The sequence below is a fragment of the Leptonychotes weddellii genome, chromosome 2 (genome assembly GCF_054177405.1).
Source record: "Leptonychotes weddellii isolate Sample4059 chromosome 2, ASM5417740v2, whole genome shotgun sequence".
NCBI classification, from domain to species: Eukaryota; Metazoa; Chordata; class Mammalia; order Carnivora; family Phocidae; genus Leptonychotes; species Leptonychotes weddellii.
In genome coordinates, this window is record NC_138370.1 from 20,686,117 (window position 1) to 20,705,608 (window position 19,492).

The following is a 19,492-nucleotide window of genomic DNA, read 5'->3' on the forward strand; positions in this document are numbered from 1 at the left end:
TAGATATTTCAGTTAATGTGTTTAGTTCACAGGACCTCCAACAGAGAGGAACTGTACTTGAAGAGCTGCGCGTCAGGAGAATTAACCTGCACTGGGACCTGATTTAAATGGTGACATTCTGGATTTTGAGCTAATGCCATACAGGGGTGAGACTTTCGGGCAGCATTGGGAGGAATAAGAGTATTTTGCCTATGGGAGGAATATGATGGTTCAAAGTATGTCTACAGATTCTTCAACATCCCTTTAAAAAGGCGGAGCCTCATTCCCCTGTACTTAAGGGTGGACTGGACTTAGCAACTCACTTCTAGTAAATAGATCAAGCAGAAGCGACAGTGTGACTTCAGAGACCAGCTCATAAAAGTCACTGTATCTTCCCTTTGCTCTTCCTCTCTAAGGGCCCACTCCAGGGAAGGTCGTGAGCAGTGTTATAGAGAAGGCCATGTGACACTGAGACCTGCCAACAACCGTTTGAGCGAAACTTAGGGGAAGTGGCTCCTCCAGCCCCGGTCAAGCCTTCGGATGACAGCAGCCCCAGCCAGCGTCCTGACTGCAACCTCACGGGAGACCCAGAACCAGTCAGCTAAGTCACTCTCAGAACCTAGTCCTCAGAAACCGAGTGAGAAAATAAATGTTGCCTTAAGTTACTAAGTTTGGGGGTAATTTGTTCACAAGAGATCATTAATGTACCAGTGGTGAAAATTACCTGGTAAAATTTTCATATTTGGATTAGAAAGAAAGTTTTGAATAAATCTAAGCAAATTTTCCTCCTACTCAGGTCATGGAAATTTCAAATGCTCTGCAGTTATTCTTGCTCCTGGCCTTCCAACATATGCTCAAAAGTTCCTTTTGTCTCTGTTATCTAATTTTTACCCAAACTTTCTCAGTCTTTAGTAGCTCTCAAAGACCTAGAAGGAGAGAGAGACAGACCACATAAACATTGGATGGATAGAAACAATCGTATACAAAGGCAGCTGGTTTGTATATACTGTATTTCATTATATACATATACGGTTGAGGTCAAGTACAAATAATTCTAAGAATATACAGAGATACAAAACAGTCTTTAACTTTAGGTTCAAGTTAAATATTGCACCCTTGAAATTCAGCCCTGCTGTCTGGATTTTAAACTGGCTCCTCTAGCTTATTCACTTCCCATTGTCCTCAGCTCCTCCAGGGAGAAGGGCATGGAGGAGGGCCGACTGGGAGTCCAGGAGGCCTGAGTGTGGGACTGGTTCTTTCCTGATGGTGGAAGACCTCTCCCCTTGGACCTGTTCTCTCTTCCAACCCCTCCCTGGCCCGCCCTTCCCTTCTCCCTTTCCCCCTTTCTTCTTGCCTGCACCTCAGGTTTTCAGCCCATTAGTTCTGTTGTTGTGATGCTCTATGTGTGAGATTATAGTGTGTGTGTGTGTGTGTGTGTGTGTGTGTGTGTACCCAGGAAGGGGGCAGTGACGAGGTAGTGGGGTGATATCTGCCACACAAATAAATAATTGCAATATTCTGTGATGAATGTGTTGCCTGTCAACTGTCTAAAAGGCCACTAGAACAACTTGATTTAAGAAAGCTAAGTTTCTTAGATCTCCTGCAAGGACAGAGAACATCATCACCCAGATTATCTCAAGCACATCTCAGAAAAGGAAATTAAAGCAGAGTATTCATCTGGCTTCAGGGCCTGGGCTGGGCGATTTTAAGGTGAGACTTGCAAGCTGGAATCGATCGGGACTGGGCAGAGTTCTGCCTTCATAGCTTTGTCTGGATGGCTGGGCACAGACAAGGGGTTTGAAGCTACTCTTGATGCACAAGCTGTGAGTCTTGTAAGCAAACTGTTTAGTTGGTTCACAGCCTTTTCTTCTAGGAACCTGTATTTCCTGAAGTGACTAGCTAGGTGGTTTTTGTTTGATCCTAATATTGTGTAACACAGGTGCAGGGAACTGTTGGTGTCAGCTCTCAGGGGCTGCGAAAGGAGGGACGAATTCATTCCTTCCAGGGGACAGCTGGGAGCGAAGAGGGTGAGGTTGGGAAAGTCTTGGGCGAAGAGGAGCGACTTGAGCTAGGGATCCTAGGGATGAAAGCTTGAGTGTGGATTCTCCAGGGGTGCAAGCCAGGAAAGCATCTAGTGTTTCTCAAATTTTAATGTTTGTATACATCAGCTGGGATCTTGCTGCAATATGGATTCTGCTTCTGTGGCTTTGGATTCCCAGACAGGGTTGATGCTCCCCGTCTGGGGACACACTGAGGAGTTAGGTCCTAGACCCATGGAAGGATGTGGAAAACCCTTGGGGCATGAAATGGTGACATGCATTCAGGGAACACCAGCAGGGTGTTGGCATGGGTGTGGGGGGAGGGTGGAGAGGGCTGAGGTGGGAGAGAGCACCCCGACAGGAGGCCTTGTGTGCTGGGAGCGGAGCCGGGGGCTTTGTAAGCCAGGCTGCCCAACCCCACTGCGCACTGGCCTGGGCCTGCATTAGTGGTTCTGGGTGGGTCTTGTTAACTAGTGTGTTCTAAAACCTCCAGACATGTTTCTCATCCACAACCAGGCTGAGAACCACTTCTGTGAGCAAGGAGTGCCCCAGGAAGGTCCTTAAAGCCGGTTTGCATCTGAGGTGACTGAGAGCAGCAGAGAGCTGCAGCGGGTGAAGCAGCATAGGAAGAGGCCTAGTTCCCAGGGAGGGGAGCTTCGCAGATGTCCCCAAACTCTTGAATTGACGTGGATGAGGAGCTGCGCCTGGGGGAGCGAGATGGCCTGGTTTGGTGAGGAGAGAGCCCAACTTCTGGAAATTTGCTGCTCTAGGCTTGAGATGTTTCCAGGGGAGCAATGGCCTAGAGCCCACTTCCAGTCTCTGGGCCTGGAGGAATGGCACAGGACTACCGACGCCAGCCAGCTGTGGACACAGAGGAGCCCCAGTGGGCACAGTGGGGGCGGGGGTGGGGTGAGCACAGTGAAAATCTGTGGAGACATCTCCCAGGTTTGCCTAAGCCTGGCCCTGACCTGGCCCTGACCGCGTCCTAACACCATCCAGCAATTCCTACTCGGATATGTTATCAGAAAAATGCCTTTGTGCAAATTAGAAATTTGGAATTTGACCTGTTGATGGTACAGATGCTTGCTTCCTGGATTTCTTCCAATTTTAAGTTTGTCTTTTTCCTAACCAATAGAGAACTATGTTTTTTGCTTTATAATTAGAAGGGGAAAGGACAAATGTGGTAATTTCATTACCCCCCAGTTATCTTGTTGTCCTGTAAGTCCCTTACAACAAATGTCCATACCACACATTTGGTTAGTATATTACACTCTCCCCTGTGCTACTGGCCTTCCTTGCTAGCTCTGTCCTTTCCTGACACTTTGAAACTCAAAACTCCAGTTATATCTAATTCAATTTGCCAGAGACTGTTATCATTAACCTGATTTTACAGCTGGAGATGCTGTACAGATCAGAAAATTGATGCTCAGGGGGCGTCAAGCAATTGGTCAAGGCAGTCAGTCCTACCAGCAAGAGAGCGCCAAGGAAGAGGGAGTAACAAAGAAGGGAAGCCATTAGCTTCCTTTATCTCCTCCTGGTCCAAGTTCACCATGCTCTCTATGGTGTTCACTTGGTCCCTGAGGACTTTCTCCTCAGGCAGTCATGGGGAACCACATTCAGCTGTTGAGAAACAGGTCCCTTCAAAACCTAAAAGCCAAGGCAGTCAGTTCTTGGTTTTTCAACTCTAAAACTCCTGTCCAGGTGCAAGGCAACATTTTTTTCTCATCCCCACGCTAGATTCCCCAGTCTGGGAGGAAGGGCATTGGTCATTAAAGGCTGCAGAGAGTCCCCCTGGGCTTACCCCCCAGCCCGGTCACCCCAAGGCTGACCATGTGGTCTCCGTGTGGGTGCACACTAGATATTGCAGATCCAAGAACCAACTGTAAGCCATCAAATATTTATTGAGTGTTTGCCTTATGCTGAGCACTGTTCTCGGTGGGGAGATAGAGCAGTGGACAAGATGACAAAACAAAACGCCTGTTCTCTCGGAGCTCTATATCTTGGGGATGGATGGAGCAGATAACATATACAAGTAAAATGTAATATTTGAAGATGATAAGGGCCATGGAGAAAAATGAAACATGGAAGGGGAATAGGGAATGTGTATACGTGTGTGTGTGTGGTGGGGGAAGTGTTGGGGAGGAATGTGGTGTGCAGTTTTAGATAGGTTGATCAAAGGATAACTTTGATCACATGACATCTGAGCCAAGCCTGGAAGGAAGTGAGGGGAACATTGCTTATACTTCAGGGAACAGCATTCCCAGTAGAAGGAACAGCGAGTGCAAAGTACCTGAGCCACCTGAGTCCTGAAATGTTGGAGGAATGGGAAGGAAATAGTAAGTCTAGAGCAGAGGGAACAAAGGAAGCCAAGTAAGGTAGTTGGGCCAGTGCTGTAGGTCCTGGAAGGCCACTGTCAATTCTCTTCTTATGACTCCCAGGCCAGACCCGCCATGCTATCATCCACCATTCTGGGACTGCCCTGCCATTTGGCTCTCCCCATGCACACAGCCCCTTTCAATGGCCCAGGCCAGGCAGATGCCCCGGGAGTGGATGTGGAAGTTAGGGGGTTGGGTGGGGAGGCAGACCCCTCGCTGGGGGGTGGGGCATAGGTTGTGAGGGAAGCCCCCCATTCGGTCCTGTTTTCTTCTCCTGCCCTTATCTTTACCAGATTCCACATGTCATATTTTTAAGTTGTTCGAACCATCCACATTTCAACAGTTGATAGCCTGAGGTATTCCACTGTAGCATTAGCAGCTGAAGACCCATCATGATTTCAGTCTTTTAATGCTTCTTTTTTTTTTTAAAGATTTTATTTATTTATTTGAGAGAGAGAGAATGAGAGACAGCACAAGAGGGAAGAGGGTCAGAGGGAGAAGCAGACCCCCTGCTGAGCAGGGAGCCCGATGTGGGACTTGATCCCGGGACTCCAGGATCATAACCTGAGCCGAAGGCAGTTGCTTAACCAACTGAGCCACCCAGGCGCCCCAGTCTTTTAATGCTTCTAAACATATTTAATATTCCCAAAAGATCGGCCTTCTTTTTCCCTCCACAGATAAATACTGTCTACTTTCAGTCAAGTACACATCTCTTCGGTCGTCCAACTGCTTCCACATCTGGAATGGTGTGCGTGTTGGAAGATGTAACAATTTGCTTTGAGAGCCTTCTGTTTGTTGTCTCTGCATGAGCAGATTGGTCTGAATCACTCCCTGGTTAGCAACTTGTTAAGTTACCAGGTGTTTGAAAGACCCGCTAGCGTCCACTTGGGGGCCTCAGCTGGTTCTGTGGAGCCCTGAGGGACCGGCCATGCCGATGGCTTCCTTCTCCAGAAGAGGGCGACCGAGGGCCACGCTGAGTGTGGAGGCCTCCGGGCAGGGTCTGTCTGAGGCCTCACAGCCGCCAAGCAGCCAGGAGGAAGCAAGGAAGCCATGTTCCCCTTTCCTTCTCCAGGCTCTCTAGTCAGATTCTAGTTCATTCTTAGTTTTGCATGTCTCTTTTCATTTCTCAGCCTCCTGTCCCAGCTCCTGGCTGTGTCTCCTCTACCTGCCCCAGACTCCTCCCAATCTCAGTCCCCCTCCCCACCCACACCTTTGCTGGTTTCCCGAGTCATCTTTCTGAAGCACCTGCTCACAAACCTTCAAGAGCCCCATAGCATTATAGGTTCAAGTTTAAAGCCCTCAGCCTGGCATTCGGGCCCTGAAAACTCAAACCACAACTTGCTTCTGCAGTTTTCTCTGCCTCTTACCCCCCTCAGAAAAGCCCTCCCCCCCCTCCCATGTGGAGTGAGTAGAACAGGGGGGTTTGCACGGACAGTCCAAGCTAAGGGCCTTCACCCTTCCCAGCAGCGTGACTTTGGCAAGGAGCCTGACCTCTTTGGGCCCTACTTTCTACACCTATACATGGGGCTCAGTAATGCCTTCCCCTCGGGTTGGTGTGACAAGTAAAGGACACTAAATGTGAAGTTCTTTGCAGGCAGCACCCACAAGACAAATGTCGTTATTGTCCATCGTCTGTTTACTCTGAGCTTCCTCCCTCTTTGCCGTTGTCCAAATTCCCTGACCTCTTTACCTCTCAGCATTCCACCCTCAGAGGTCCTGCCTCCCTTCTGCCAACCCTCCTCTCCCTCAGAGCCCCATGGTCTCTGTAACTTCCTTGGAGCGCCCCTCGTGCCCAGAGCCAGGCAACAATAAACTCTCCTCCTGAGCACTCCCTACCCAGCCAGCACGCTGCTAGGCACGGTAGGGTCCTGCAGTGAGAGGGGCAGACCATGTCCTGGCCCTTGTGATATGTATACTCTGGTAGACAAAGGAAATGCTAAGGAAATAAATGTGTGAGATGAATTTCAGAAAGGAGACTACACATGGCTCTGGGACCATAACTTCTATTTGGTCTGGGTTAGGCCAGGGTCACCAAAGGCCTTCCTGAGAGAGATGCATTTAACCTGAGGTGGAAACATGATTAAATTGGGCCAAATGGAGAGTAGAAGAATATTCCAGAAAGAGAGAACTGTGCGCATCTATTCTGCTCACTTTTAAGTCTGCAGGACCAGGGACTGTATCTTATTCCCATAAAGTCTCCAACAGTACCTAGAAAACCCCTTGCCCAGAGGTATTGTTCAAAAGTAGTTTAACACAAAATACAAAGGAATGAAGAGTTTTAAAATCACCATCTTCAACATGATGGAAAAACAAGCGTTTTCTGTTCCCATGGTCTCAGTACCTTTCTTGGGTTGGTTCTTTTGAATCAGTTACCAATATTACAGTAATAAAAAAAGACCTAGATCACCTGCTTTTGAGGGCCGGGGCCTCACAAGATGTTATGGTGAGTTTCTTTAGGATGGCTGTGCATCACGCCCAGGAGCGAGAGAGCGCTACCTGTGTGCGGGTGTGCAAGTCTCTTCAGCTCACACACTGAACTCCTCCCTTCAGTAGACTGTGGGATTGGATCAGGACACCCTAACAAGCAACTTCAAGACAAGAGTCTTCTCGTTTAGTTGAAATTTGAGGGTCCAACTACATTTCTTTTGATGAGAAATTTTCAGTTGCCCCTGATGCAGAGGACCACAGGCAGCTTGCCACCTTACCCGGCTCCAGGATGGGCACCCCGGTCCCGCGTACTGCACAGGAACAAGGTCGACGGAAGAGACCCACCATACGAAATACGAAAGTGGCAGCTCCATGCACTTCGTGCCAAGCCTGGCCATAGGGATCTTTGCGAAGGTCCCCAAAGCTGGGGCTAGTCCTCAGGCTGTGGTACACGGGCTATCCCCAGTCATGTTCCTTCCACTCCCAGGGGAAGTGTCGGGGGCCCAGCTCACTGCCCCAATTGGCTCCCCGTGAGTGGGGCTGCTCCAGCCTCCCTCTCAATCAATACAGCATCTCCACTGATAAACCCTTGGGGGGTTCTGGCCTCTCAAAGGCACGGATGGGGTTGACTTCATGGTCTTGTTCTCCTCTGGAGCAAGACAGCTCTGAACATGGAGGTCTGCCTGCCCTAATTTTTCAGGGGTGGCATGTGGGAAGGAAGGGATTTCCCTTTGTATCTCAAAATATCATGCCCATTTTGCACTTAGCCAAATACTGCGGCCCCTTTCTTTTCAAGAGAAAGAGCGAGCTAGTAACTGATGGTAAAATATTGGTTACTGGTGATTTCATTTTAACCCTTGATCAGTTAACGCTGAGAACCAAGTACACATCATCGGTTCCATCTGTACTCAAATACAGCGGCCCCCTTTTCCGCGGTTTCAGTTACCTGCGGTCAACCTTGGGCGGAAGCAGGTGCTTCTTCTTCTGATCTTAACGCTGCGTCACAAAACCTACGTCATTAACCTCACTTCAATTCATCATGATGGCGTCTTATCAACTCACCTCGTCACAAGAAGGGTGAGTGCAGTATTTTGATAAATAGATTTTGAGAGACCACTTTCACATAACTTTTATTACAGTATATTGTTATAGTTCTATTTGTTATTAGTTATTGTTGTTAATCTCTTACTGTGTCTAATGTATAAATTAAACTTTATCATGGGTATGCATGTATAGGAAAAAACATAGTATACAGAGGGTTTGGTATGATCCATGGTTTCAGGCGTCCACCGAGGGTCTCAGAACATACTCCTGGCAGATAAGGGGGGACTATAGTAAAAATCTTGAGTAAATGAACCCTTTACACCTGGGAGTCTTAGAGGACCATGAGAGAAGGAACTTAGACCTACAGGATCAAAGAGGAGAGGTTATCTTGGCAGAAGACAAAATAAAATCGAGACATGTCCCTCCATAGCCAGCTGATCCCAGGAACTGAATTCCATCAGCCAGAGCTGGACTCTTCCTCCCCAGAATGCTGAAGACAGGCTGGGAGTCAGTGGGAGTTGGGACAGCTCCTTTAAACCCACTTGCAGCAGGCCCTTTTTTTTTGTTTTTAAGATTTTCTTTATTTGACAGAGACACAGCGAGAGAGGGAACACAAGCAGGGGGAGTGGGAGAAGCAGGTTTCCTGCGGAGCAGAGAGCCCGATGTAGGGCTCGATCCCGGGACGCTGGGATCATGACCTGAGCCGCAGGCAGATGCTTAATGGACTGAACCACCCAGGTGCCCCACAGCAGGCCCTTTAAAGTGGCAAATGAGACTTTGTTCCTGGAGCTCGGGGCCGGGGCTGACACGGAGGACAAAGATACCAGGTAGAAAGGTGGCTGGAGCTGGAAAGGTCTTAGTCAACTCCCCCAACCCTGCCTTTTTTTTTTTTAAGTTGGAGAGACATAAGGGGAAAAAACTATGGGTGATTCAGGAAGGTTTTTGTCTTTTTTAAGATTTATTTATTTATTTATTTGAGAGAGAGAGGCCCGAAGTGGGGCCCCAAGAAGGTTTTTAATTGCTAAAGGTGAATATGGCGAGTAGTGCCATAAAATACCCTGAATGGAAAGAACTATAGTTGCTGAACAAGAACATCAACCTGGAGCAGTGGAGTTCAGGCAATTCTGAAAATGGGACCTGGGCTGGGGTCTGCAGTATGACAAAGATCTGGAAGGAAGTAAACTAACACAAGGAGTGCAAACAATGTGGTGTCTTGGGGGAAATGCAGGTCTGCTTCTTGGCTTGGGCAAATCTCTCCTTCTTAGAGTCAGTGACAAGGAAGGTCCCTGGTGGGTCAAACACCTGGCAGTTTTCCACCGGCTGAGGCGGCTCAGCATTGCTGCTTTCATGGGGACTGTTTCCTATGCCCTGTCTCTGGGGAGTGACTGTACAGTAAAGAGCAGGTACATGAACTTGATGATTTCCTTCTGATCCAACCATTGAGAAAACTGTAAAACCGGCTAACAAATCTGTTAAGGATATAAGTCTTCATCTGAATCTATGCTTAGATATTTCAGAAAATGGCGGATGAGCACAAAGATGGAAGAAGTGATGGGTTTCTAAGGACAAACAACTAGCAAGGTTTTAAACCCTAGAGATTTCTGCCCAAGAGTACAAGGCACACACGACCGAGGTTTCATTGATACTGGCCTAAAGATTGGCACGGAATGTATTTTGTTATCAGTACTTTTCATGTTTGCCTCCTGAGCAGCCACCACGAGGGGCAGACAGACGCTCAGGGAGATGTGCTGGCTGCTTCCATCACAGAGAATGGGAGGTGGTCAGGGTGGTGCCAGGCCAGGGCACCATCTGCTGCCCGAATGCACTCCTGCTGAGCTGAGTTGTGCACAACGCCTCTCCCTTCACACCCCCCTCCCTTCACACCCCTCCCTTCACAACCCCCTCCCTCCATACCCCCCAAACCCCCTCTCCCCCCACACCCCCTCTCCCTCCACACCCCCTCTCCCTTCACACCCCCATTCTGCTAAGGAGCTGACAACCTGTGGATGCAGTGGGTCCGGAAAGGTGCTTGCATTCCAAGAACGTGAAAAATGGTGTTCTTTCAATATCAGTACTGTATTTCCACACACACTTTTGGATAGTCTCATACATTTTTATTCACCTTAAAAGATTGTTTTTTTAGTCAATAATATTCTTTTACTAAACCTTTAAAGACAACCTATTATTAAATGGTGAGTTTGGTTTCCTTTAGACAAAGATAATAGAATTCAATTACGAATTTGCCTGGTTTGAAGTATCAGGAGAGGTGGCTGTCTGAATGGATGGAGGTTAAGAACCATATCTGTCCTATCACACTCAGAGTGGAGATAAAAGGCATAATTTTGTTCACCTAATAACATTTTTTTAAAAGTACTTGTACACACAATTTAAATAAACTACCTAATGTATATCATAGGCATAGGAATTACACCATTTTAAATAATACTGATTACAAAAAGATCCTCAGCATCATTGGTTAATGCAAATGAAAGGTCTTCAGATTATTACAATGGTCAAGACATTTTACATCAATTTGTGCTTTTAAAACTATTGCTAGCTGCTTCTGGGAAAGGCAGAAGTAACTGTATATACTGTAGAAAAAAAAGTTTTTGCACTTTTGATACCAATAGACACGTCAACCTCAGAAGAAGCACAACCATATTTAACAACTATTTTTCAATTTCCCTGTAACAAAAAAAATCTATTAATGAAATACATTTCTATGGTAATTGATAACTTAAGGTTTTGACAAGTACATTAAGAGGACTACTTTTTCTTGGTCACTCATAACAACAAATACTTGATGTCTAGAAATATATATATATATTTACAGAATACATATTTAAGAGAACATCTAAAGAAAATGGGACAGTTTTCACATCCATATTTAAAGTTTCTCAGAAATTCCACCAGGGTCCACATTAGTGAGCCTTCCCAATTGCCAGTCCTTCCCTAACGAAGTCCCTCCACATACGTTAATAGAAAATCTGATGGAAGAGCTATGATTCGCTCATTAGAGAAATGCCTGACATTCAACCGAATTCCCTGCAAAGTGAGGATAAATATGAATATAACTTTTACAGGGAATTCAGCATTTAGTTATGCTGGCTACAGATCAATGGTAGTGACCCACGGTCTTCTCCATGAGGAGATACTATCCAGAGAAAAACAAATGTTCCATGTGGAGAAAGTATGTTGTTTCATATGGATTAATTAGTAATTGGGTTGAGGTAAGCTTTATTTTTCCCAGCTGTAGTTGAAGAAGAGACGAAATATACATTTATTTGCCAAACGAGGAATCCAGTTTGACCATCAGTTCTCACAGGTGGCCCATCAGATGGGTCAGATGGATGGCATGCTAATGCTACTCCATCCAGAGAGGGCCATTGCTGGAGCCTCATCAACAGAGGAAGGCCTGCATCCAGAGGGGGGCAGAATGTGACAGGATTCTTGTTCCTGTGAATGCATCCCTTCCTGTGGGACCAGTGGGGAATCAAAAATAGGACAAATCACAGTCAGTATTTTCTCTGTGATTAGTTCTTAGGTTTCTGTGTGTTTTCTGTGCCACACAGAATGCTTTCTATTTGCATTACACTTCTGGTTCTTGGTTGGTGAGAATTTTTTAAAAATATTCCTGCTCCAGATTGGTGGACAATTGATACGGAGGTTTTGTGATTAAACCAATAATCATAATGTCGTGTCGGGGCCAGGAAAAGAGGAGTGGAGCGTTCTTGGTTGGGGCTCTAGGGAAGTCTCTGTAATGCACTTCACTCCCATGGTTTTTCCATCTGCTGGACGGGTGTGTGATAATGCTTACCTCATATGCCCTTTGCATTGGCGGGATGAAGCATGCGCCATGCATTTTTCTTTGGAGAAGGATTACAATTATGGCATTCAAAATCCAAGTTTATATCTAGGGGTTGTGGTAATTGCTTGTCACTCTGTAATTTCTAATAAAAGCGTTGTTTAAAACAGCAGACAGCAGAACAGAAAAAAAAATTGGGTGCAATTGCAGGGGATGAGCCTGAAAAATAGTCAATTTATGAAGAGCCTGAGTGCCACCCTAGGGGGTTTGCAGTTTATTCTGTCGGACGCATCATTTTCTTAAATATGCTTGTCAGAATGCTTGTGCTGGAGGATGTTTATGTGTCGAGGGCAAGCTCGGTTACATTAAGTCCAGACTTACTTTAGGGTAGGCCTTCAACAGGCTAATATGCACAGCAATTCTCTAAGAGGGCGTTTTGTAGATTATGTCAAGTACAACGAGGTGGTAGGTATACAACGGCATGGCTCCTTCGAGTCAGTTAATTTTAATATTCTGTGTATATTCAACATACCTGAGGTTCATTGCCTCATATCCTATGTATCTGGCACAGAGCAGGGTTCAGTCAACAAACAAAATGAGTGAAATATCTGAATAGCCCTCAATTTTCTCACCCACAAAAAGGAAACACAGTAATAACAATGTTTCAAGGGTTGAAGAGTTGGAGCATTTTGTGACAAAGACTATTTTTCTTATTAAAATCAAATTGAAACAGGGTTACAAGTGAAAAAGATAGGTGTAAAAGATGTAAGGGATTACTATCCAATTATTGTGTAACTGTGACATCTTTGCTTAACTTTGCTGAAGTTCACTTGTAAAGGGGATGATCCCACTTACCTTGAACGGCTCTTATAATCGGCCGAGCACCGTGACTGCGTGTATCATACGGTGTTGTGGTTGAGAGCAGAGGATGGGAGCCAGCCTGCCCACATTTGAATCTCAACCCCGCCCCTTACTACATGTGGGATACTTGCTATGTGTGTGATATTAGGCAATTTAATTCATTTCTTTCTGCCTCAGTTTTCCTAGAAAACAATAAGTATATTTATATACTTATATTTATATTGTGATGAGGATTACAGATAGAATAATTAATGTTAGATATTAAGGAAAGTTTTTTTTTTTTAAAGAGTTTATTTATTTGACAGAGAACAGGAGAGACAGCGAGAGAGAGAGCACAAGCAGGGGGAGAGGCAGAGGGAGAAGCAGGCTTCCCGCTGAACAGGGAGCCCGATGTGGGACTCGATCCCAGGACCCTGGGATCATGACCTGAGCCGAAGGCAGACGCTTAACGACTGAGCCACCCAGGCACCCCTAGATATTAAGGAAAGTTAGCTGCTCTTATTATTTCACATTTTCTATATAATAGCAGGGAAGAGCTCAGGCCTGCCCTATTTTTTTTTTTTTCCCTAGGCTGCAGCTGATTAGACCCCATTTCCTCCAGAGATTTTAATAAGAAAAATAGTCTTTGTCACAAAATGCTCCAGCTCCCTTTGTGGGGATTAAGGAGGGCATCCTCCTCCCAAACTGAGCTCCGTTTTAAGGAATACCTTCCCCGATCAAGTTCCACAACTCTTGGGTTAGCCCCTCTGTCCTCCTCCAAACCCATTTAGTTTTATAAAAAATTCATCAGTGCTTATTTTTTGTGTGGCCATTAAGGTACAGTTACATTAATGTTCCTGGATGATTTGGATTTGGATCGCTTTCTCTCTGGATTACCTCCAGTATTTGCCCGTTCAGTTGATGGTCAGCTAAAACATAGAGGAATTCTTGATATCTAGAATTTGGAAGAACATAGAAGGGCAAACTCGAAACAAGAATCCTATACCATCCTGCATCGGACAGTGTGGTAAGAGAGGAGGATGAGACTGACGTGATAACCTGAGACAGTTGTCACAGGGTTTGTTAGTTACATGACATGCTGGTATCACTTCATCACCTTAGTGACAGTTTAAAAAAAATAATAATTTAAATAGAGCACGTGCATGGTTGCCAGTGTGGTGTTATTTTGATTGCATCCTTTCCCGCATGTTCATGCAGTTTACCCCAAATCATTGGACTGTGTGTCTCCCTTAAATTAATGGCCAGTGAGGCATCAGTAAGTCAGCAAGAGCTTTCTTTTTTTTGAGATTTTTTTTTTTTTTTATGGGGCTCCTGGGTGGCTCAGTCATTAAGTGTGTGCCTTCAGGTCAGGTCATGATCCCAGCATCCTGGGATCGAGCCCCGCATCAGGCTCCCTGCTCCGCGGGAAGCCTGCTTCTCCCCTCTTCCACTCCCCCTGCTTGTGTTCCCTCTCTCGCTGTGTCTCTCTCGGTCAAATAAATAAATAAAATCTTTTAAAAAGAAAAAAAAGGGTTGCTTTTTTTTTTCTTAAAAAAACTTTTTTTTTTTAAATCTATTTTGAAAGAGAGAGCGCACATGCATGAGCAGGGCAGAGGGAGAGGGAGAGAGAGAATCCTCAAACAGACTTGCTGCTGAGCGCAGAGCCCGAAGCAGGGCTGGATCCCAGGGCCCGGAGATCATGACCTGAGCCAAAATCAAGAGTCAGACACTTAACTGAGTCAGCCACCCAGGTGCCCTGGCCAGCAAAGGTTTTTAAGGAAGAACCTTCCAGTAATCTCCTAAACACTTCCTGCTACTTCAGATAGTGGGACTCTGCAGGGATGCCAGCAAGGAACAGAGAAGGAACAGGGAAGACACTCTTTGATCCAGTATTAATAATGGAGTCCAAGTTTTCATATTACTTCGGATCAGCAAAATCTATAGCTAGGCAAGTTAAGGCAAACTGAACACTCATAAGTAACCTGTGTATGCTTAAACTCGCTTATGATTTGTATTTCCTTTTGAGGACAGTCCTAAAGATGAGCAAGATTTTTAAATGATTAAGATATTTACATTAGCTTGGCTCTTCAATGACATATATATATAATCTCCAAAGGCGGAAGTTAGAGTTAAGAGTGCTTTTCACGTGAATATACTAAAGCGAGGTTATCAACCATGGAGTGTTCAATATTCACACACAAAAAATATCTGGATGCATAGAATTCTTGTGCTCAGCAGATGAAGAGCAAAAGACTGCTATTATTGGTGGCTTCTTATTTACAGCCTTGTCAAAATTATGTGAAAATCTTTCTCAAGAACCAATCTAGAGAATCATCTTATGTAAAGTAGGGTGTGTGCCTAGGTCACTCACACAGGTTAGGGCACAGCTATTTTGGTGCAGCCAGCCTAATATGCAGGGTTCCATGTAACTGGTACGCTCCCACCAGAAAGAGATGACTTCAAGCAGATTTCTAGCAGCAAGGTTGGCATTAAAGATACATGTGACAACAAACTTCAAGGAGAGGAAAAATCCACTCGTAATAAAAAGGCCATCAAGACTTAACTGTAAGAACTTCTCCAACTCAGAGAATATTTTCTTTCTACTAAGAAAACCACTTATACTCATGTTTAATGTCCTAATTTAAGAAATGAAACCCTATGATCCAGCAATTGCCCTACTAGGTATTTACCCAAAGGATACAAAAATACAGAATCGAAGGGGTATAGTCACCCCAATGTTTATAGCAGCATTATCAACAATAGCCAAACTATGGAGAGAGCCCAAATGTCCATTGACTGATGAATGGATAAAGAAGATATATAGATATATATATCTATATTTATATAGATAGATATAAATATATATAAACACACACACACATACATACACACAATGGAATTATTACTCACCCATCAAAAAGAAAGAAATCTTGCCATTTGCAATGATGTGGATGGAGCTACAGTGTATTACACTAAGTGAAATAAGTCAGAAAGACAAATACTGTATGATCTCACTCGTATGTGGAATTTAAGAAAGAAAACAGATGAACATATGGCAAGGGAGTGGGGGGAAAGGAGAGGGAAACAAACCGTAAGTGACTCTTAATGGTAGAGAACAAACAGGGTTAATGGAGAGAGGGAGGTGGGGGATGGGCTAGATGGGTGATGGGGATTAAGGAGGGCATTTGTTGTGATGAGTACTGGGTGTTGTATGTTAGTGATGAATCACTGGATTCTACTCCTGAAACCAGTATTGCACTGTATGTTAACTAAAATTTAAAACGAAGAAATGGAAGACACTAAATTAATCTTTAATTTATATTCCACTTCTAGGTCTGTTTTCATTGTCCCTCTAATGCAAACTGTGTACCAAACACTACAAATCCTATATCTCATATATTGTCCACCAGACAATCTCACCAACCAAAAAGGTGATGATGGGATCTCATTTTGAAGCCAAAAGAGATAAACACATCAGTCATTTTCAGATAAGCATTAAAAATAATCCTTTAGGTTTCTCTGAAAATAGCAACATTATCTTAAGATAGAGCACAATCACGGAGGAGATAAAAAACCCAAAACAAATGAAATCTTATACAAAACAAGAATTGAGTTTTTGTCCAGGATTACAGTGGTCTATAAATTAAAAAGACTTCTGTCAAATGTCAATTCCTAATTATATCTGTCTCCTGACCCATGACGTAGATTTAAACAGACCCATGGTTAATCTGAACAGATGCAGTGACCATACAACACCCAGTCTATTCATTTGCCTACAAAGTGGCAGAAATTCAACCTTGAATTAATAGAACTTAATTCTGCCTAAATCCCTAATATAACTAATAAAATGTCACTTTCGATAAGATAAATGCCCAGATTTTTTTTTAAAACAATCCAGCAATAGATCCTCTATCAAGGACAAATATCTTGCCCCTTAACAGTGTATTTATGAGAACCAAAATAAAACGGTGCTTCAACCAGATTCTCATTTCCTAAATACCCCTTCAGCTCATAAGAAAAGCATCATTCTAGATGAAAACTCCTCATTAGTCAACCTTGGTCTTATCTTAACCAGACATTCCTGCTTCGAATGAGGTCGTGAAGATACCACCCGGGTACTTGCCACGGCATCTAGTACCCACACCTACCACTCTCTACAGGCTCACAATGCCTTTAAAAACCTTCCGTGCAACATTGAAAACCTTGTTATTTGTGTATTTGGAAGCAAGTCTGCTTATCATTCAGAAAGTCCTTGTAACACTTCTTGTCTCTCTCCACCATCTCTCACTTTTTGAAAGACTTCAAGTAAGAGCAAGGCCTTGGCAACAAATTAATATATCGCGTGATTCCATTTACATCTGCGCAGTGGAGTTTACCTGGTATCTTACATATGGATCTAAAGCGTAGCCTGAGAAGCAGAACTCACCCACCCCCTTCATTATAAAAATAAAAACAGAATCTTGTATGGAATTGTCAAATCACTATGTTGTACACCTGAAACTAATATAACATCGTATGTTGACTCTACTTCAATAGTAATAAAAAAAAGTAAACACCCAGAATCTGCTAAAATCAGCATCTAATACTGACAAATGATATACATGTATCTTCATAATAATTTCACCTTGCGGGCGCCTGGGTGGCTCAGTTGGTTGGGCGACTGCCTTCGGCTCAGGTCATGATCCTGGAGTCCCGGGATCGAGTCCCGCATCGGGCTCCCCCTGCTCGGCGGGGAATCTGCTTCTCCCTCTGACCCTCCTCCCTCTCATGCTCTCTGTCTCTCATTCTCTCTGTCTCAAATAAATAAATAAAATCTTTAAAAAAAAAAAATAATTTCACCTTGCAGGGAAAAGAAGATCCCAACAATACTGAAGTTCACTTCCTATTGCTCCTTCAGTTCTCTTATATATATTTTTTTAAAGATTTTATTTATTTATTTGAGAGAGAGAATGAGATAGAGAGAGAGAGCATGAGACGGGGGAGGGTCAGAGGGAGAAGCAGACTCCCTGCTGAGCAGGGAGCCCGATGCGGGACTCGATCCCGGGACTCCAGGATTGTGACCTGAGCCGAAGGCAGTCGCTTAACCAACTGAGCCACCCAGGCGCCCCAGTTCTCTTATATTAATAATTTACGAATACCCTTTGTCAAATGCTTTACATGCCAGGCTCTGGGTTCATCCAAAGATTTAAAAGATGACCAACTCATCATCTTTACAAACCAAAGCATACATGGATTAAAAATAATAAAATTGGACACAAATTCAGGTAACTGTAACTAAACCCAGTGAAAAGAACATGGTCCACCTTTTGGAGGAATTGTCTAAAATGCCCCAGTCAGTCACAATTGTCCTTCTTCTCAGCAATGATACACCAGTTGCCATGATCATTCCCAGAGCTCAGAACATGCAGCTCTGCCACGTGCTCCTTCAGCAAGCCATAGAGCTCGCCTTCTCGAAACACATGGTAGTAGCGCATAAAGGCTCTGGAATCCAAAACGTTGGGCTGTTGGTCTTCGACAGAAATTGTCTCCTCTGGGTTGGAATCTGTGGAGTCAAGTGCAGAAATCCTTCTCAGGATTCTACTAGCAGAAGGGGGACCTTCTTCCACATCACCTGCATTCATGCCATTCTCACTAGTATTGGTGCCTTCCAGAAAATTCCCATCTCCATTTCTCCTAACTTCTCCTTGTTGGTCCCCACATAGATGTTTCACTGTGGCTGGTGCTCTCGGCCACTCCAGTTGCTTTTGAGACATCTCCACAAACACATCTTCGTCTAAATTTTGCTCCCTTGTTGAAAATGGTTCTTGGGGACCTGAGTCTAAACTGGCGTGTGGGGAAGGCTGGATGGATATAGTGCTATGGGCCCAACCTTCTGTATTTTTCAAGGGTCTCACTCTTTCAATTTGTTTCCTCAGAGTTGATTCGTCCAAAGACCTAGAGAAAAACCAGGAGCGAAAAGATTTTCCTAACGTGTTAGAGAATCCATTTTCTTCCTCCCCTCCCTTAGAAATATCTGCACAACACATTCTAGCCATCAGTGGCTCATAGTCCAGGCTGTGGGATCGTTGTGAATGACACTGCTCTTGAAAACAAACAGAACAGCTACAGACAGAGCAGGGAGGATGGTAGGGATGGCTTCTTTCTGAATGTGCACACGGCTGCTTTCTCCCAGGTTGGCTGGAGTCTGCGAAAAGCCGGGAGCATAAGGCCCTGTTCCACGGAACAAGCACATCTTGCTTCTCAAAGTGCCGGTTCTTTTGTTCCATGGCCCACACATAAATCATCAGCTGGCCTCCAGGAACTAAGACCCTGGCCATTTCTTTTATTGCTCTGATTCTTCTTTGTTTTGTAGAAAAATGATGTATGACTGAAAAAGAAGAAACTAGATCTCAGTGTGTATACATATACGTAAACCGATGCATTCAAACATTAGTATATTCCATACAATAACGATGCAATTTCAGCATGCAGGAAAGCCTCCTTATTTCCTACATGGCAGGATAGATGGTGGGAACAGCACAGCCTTGCTTTAGGGGAGACATAATTTTTGTCTCTGGCTCCTGTACTTTTTTGACAATTTGGGGCAATTATTTAACTTCTTTAGATTTCAGATTTCTTTGCCTATAATAAGACACTTAAATAATGTGTCCGTTCCAAATCCTCCTAGTTCCCAAATCCTATGAAATTTGTTAACTAGAAGGATGATCAGTGTGAATTAATGAAATTTTCCTGGGAGCACTATGTTAGGTAAGTATTCCCTAGTAGAAAAACTATGAAATAATTCCTTGCTTTAATGAATGATTGGTACTTCTAAAGCACCAAAAGGTTAACACCACTAATCAATGTTAACAAAATTAATAAAGCAAATAGAAGTGGAGAAGAATTGTTTTTCTGTTTAGATAATGCAACAAAGATAAGCCAGCCAAGCCCAAGTCCAAGTAATTGCTTATAATTTTTTAAAAAGTTAATATAAATATAATATT

General features: G+C 44.2%; 1 protein-coding gene and 1 long non-coding RNA gene across 6 annotated transcripts in view; one reads left to right on the forward strand and one right to left on the reverse strand.

Annotated features, from left to right (window-relative positions):
- Window positions 1–6: 6 nt before the first annotated feature.
- On the forward strand, window positions 7–648 carry LOC145720298 (uncharacterized). The gene is made up of 2 exons (XR_014143217.1): window positions 7–146; window positions 396–648. It is a non-coding gene; the product is annotated as an uncharacterized LOC145720298 (long non-coding RNA).
- Window positions 649–17,612: 16,964 nt separating this feature from the next.
- TRMT9B (tRNA methyltransferase 9B (putative)) overlaps window positions 17,613–19,492 on the reverse strand; it is a 59,289-nt gene continuing 57,409 nt past the window's right edge. For all 5 annotated transcript variants that reach the window (XM_081808336.1, XM_081808321.1, XM_081808313.1 and 2 more), the window contains one exon: window positions 17,613–18,876. In XM_081808336.1, coding sequence (XP_081664462.1) covers window positions 17,843–18,876 — 1,034 coding nt within the window. In that variant the 3' untranslated portion in view covers window positions 17,613–17,842. The remainder of the gene's footprint in view (window positions 18,877–19,492) is intronic.